At 54.5% G+C, this 2,271-nt stretch overlaps 2 protein-coding genes across 5 annotated transcripts in view; both read right to left on the bottom strand.

The window, feature by feature from the left end:
- LOC113208475 (uncharacterized) overlaps positions 1-544 on the bottom strand; it is a 14,681-nt gene extending 14,137 nt beyond the window's left edge. The window contains exons 1-2 of one of the 4 annotated variants that reach the window (XM_052274998.1): positions 327-542; positions 39-179 (exon numbers count right to left, since the gene is read on the bottom strand). In XM_052274998.1, the coding sequence (XP_052130958.1) occupies positions 39-179 (141 nt within the window). In that variant the 5' untranslated portion in view covers positions 327-542. Of the gene's footprint in view, positions 1-38; positions 180-326 lie in introns of all 4 variants that reach the window. The other 3 variants (XM_052275013.1, XM_052275005.1, XM_052275019.1) reach the window with 3 other exon arrangements.
- Positions 545-699: 155 nt separating this feature from the next.
- LOC113208481 (uncharacterized) lies at positions 700-2,265 on the bottom strand. Its single transcript, XM_052275032.1, has 2 exons — positions 2,077-2,265; positions 700-1,994 (listed from the first exon to the last, which is right to left on the bottom strand). Exons 1-2 carry the CDS (start codon positions 2,110-2,112, stop codon positions 1,203-1,205), a joined length of 828 nt encoding a protein of 275 aa, XP_052130992.1. The 5' UTR covers positions 2,113-2,265; the 3' UTR covers positions 700-1,202.
- Between the last annotated feature and the right edge of the window lie 6 nt (positions 2,266-2,271).

Raw genomic sequence — 2,271 nt, 5'->3', positions numbered from 1 at the left:
AATATTGGCATCAGACAATAAATTTAGAGCATACTAACCTTCCTGCAGGTTGGGCACTTCCTCCCCATGTCAGGATTTTCAACACATTCCTTACAAATGGTATGTCCACAGGGTAAGCACTTAGGACGGTGGGAGTCCACGTCAAAGTTGAGGAAACAAATATCACACTTCAGATTCATCTACAACACAAAGAAAAAGGAGTGTCATGATCATAATAAATATATATAACGTACTTTAGTCGAGGAATGAAAGATGGAAGATCAAGAAACAAAGGCAAAACCTTGAACCGCCGGACAACCACAAAAGTTACTAAACACTGAACTTACTTTTCCACGAGTATGTGTTCTGCGCACCGCAAGTAAGATGCACCGATGGGCCGTTCAAACCGTCTCCAGCACGAGAAAAACAGAAACTCGCTGTAGGTTGAACTGCCGTTTAAACGTTGAACGAGTAATAAGTTCTCGGAATAAAGGTTATGTTGTTGGTTTGATTTGATGAAAACACTGGCTCTCGGCTGCTCCGGTAGAGCCCGCGTTTGAATTTTTCACCTTTCCTGCCGGTGCCGGTACGCTGGTGACGTGGCTTGGGATCCGATGTGTGGTCTCAGCGGCTGGTCTGGCTATACGAGCCGTCCTACCGCCCCCAGCCCCCGCAGGTAGGCCGGCCCGCCGCGCCCCGCTGCCCCGTGTGGTTGGGTGGCCTACCCGCCGGGCGCTCACTACCCCGACAGGAGCTCCGGTCAGGAAGTCCCGCCGGTCCCGCTGCACCCTCCCGTTTCGGGTGGCCTAGCCAACGTCGCGAATCTCCGCACAGCCTTAGGTCAGGTCCCACATGTGTCGCGGCCAGGCCGAGCCCAGGCTGCCGGCGTCTGGCTCCGCACCGCACGGGTCCAATACCGGGACGACGCATACCCAAAGCGAGCGTGGCTTTCCATCTTCTCTGTCTGATCGGCGTTTGCTTGCTGTTATGGTTTTTGCTTAGTTGCTGGGAGCGGGTAAACAAACAAATGACGCCTTAATATGAACCCGAATGAATTAGTTATTTTCACAAGTTTGACAGTTCAGACGGCTTTTAACAACAACAAAAAAATTACAAAATTAATTTCGGAGTTGCTGATGTCACACATCCTTAAAAGAGAGTTTTCGTTAAGCAGCACAATTACTGCACGGAAAGCATGTTGAGGACACAGTGAGCGTGTTTTCCTAGAATTGCATAGTCTGACACTTCATGCAGACCACGTCAACAGAAGGGGGCAAGCAGCTCCGGATGTCCCGTCGCTGCACCATGCAGGCCGCCGCCTGGCAGGTCTTCTTGCGGTCGAGGGCAAGATACTGCAAGGCGTGCAAGCCGCAGTCCGCCAGCTCCTGGCCGAAATCCGGGAAGTAGAAGCCCTCACCTTCAGACAAGGTGCAGAACACACGGAGCTCCTGCACTGATGACGCATGGGCGCGAATCAGGGACAGCATGGAAGACTTGTGATGAGTATCGAAGCACACGCCCAGCCACCGCAGACTGTTGTGCTTGGAGGGAGGGAAGGTCAGATTTGGACCAAGGTAATTGATCACCGCCAAGCTGCACAGTCTGGGCATGTGCTCCACACAACGCAGCTGATTCTCGGTTATATTAAATACAATGAGCTCTTCCAACAGCAACGGTAGGTCCGGGAAGTCCACTTTCTCAGCGCATCTCACTTTCAGTCTTCTGAGTCCCGACAGCTTGAGCACCTCCTCCATGACGCTGGGCTGAACTTCACCCGACGTCTCCAGCTCCTCGAGGTGTGGCCCCATGACGCGCAGCAGGTCCTCAGAGCCGTCGCCATGCAACTTCCTGAGGCTGCGAGGCACGGCCCATTGCTTTTGGACTGTTCGCAAAATATCATCCACCTGTAAACGTCCGTTGTCGAGGTGTTTATCAGTTATTGAGAGGACGCTGATCAGAGGCGGCCTCACGTGAGACGGAGAACGGATGGCAGGGATGGCGACGGCGTCGTCAACCTGGAGAGAAAGACAGAGGATGAGCACCTCGTCAACATGAACATGAGCATTATGAGCACGGTTCACCTGCGTGGCGACTCACCATGCCCAGCTGGCCGTCCGCCCCCAGCTGCAGCATCAGCAGGCGTGAGATGTCGCCGCGGCCGCCGGGCTCCACAGAGGCCGTCCAGGCGGAGCCAAACTCCCCTTCGGCAACGACGGTACACTTGACGGAGGTGAGCAGACGGTGGCTGGCCTCCAGCTGCCGCGCCAGCTGCAGCGGCTCCTCCACGGCGTC

This window comes from Frankliniella occidentalis, unplaced genomic scaffold (assembly GCF_000697945.3).
Source record: "Frankliniella occidentalis isolate FOCC.00 unplaced genomic scaffold, Focc_3.1 Scaffold8, whole genome shotgun sequence".
NCBI lineage: Eukaryota > Metazoa > Arthropoda > Insecta > Thysanoptera > Thripidae > Frankliniella > Frankliniella occidentalis.
Note: the sequence above shows the minus strand (reverse complement) of the source record. Positions and strands in the feature narration are given on the sequence as shown.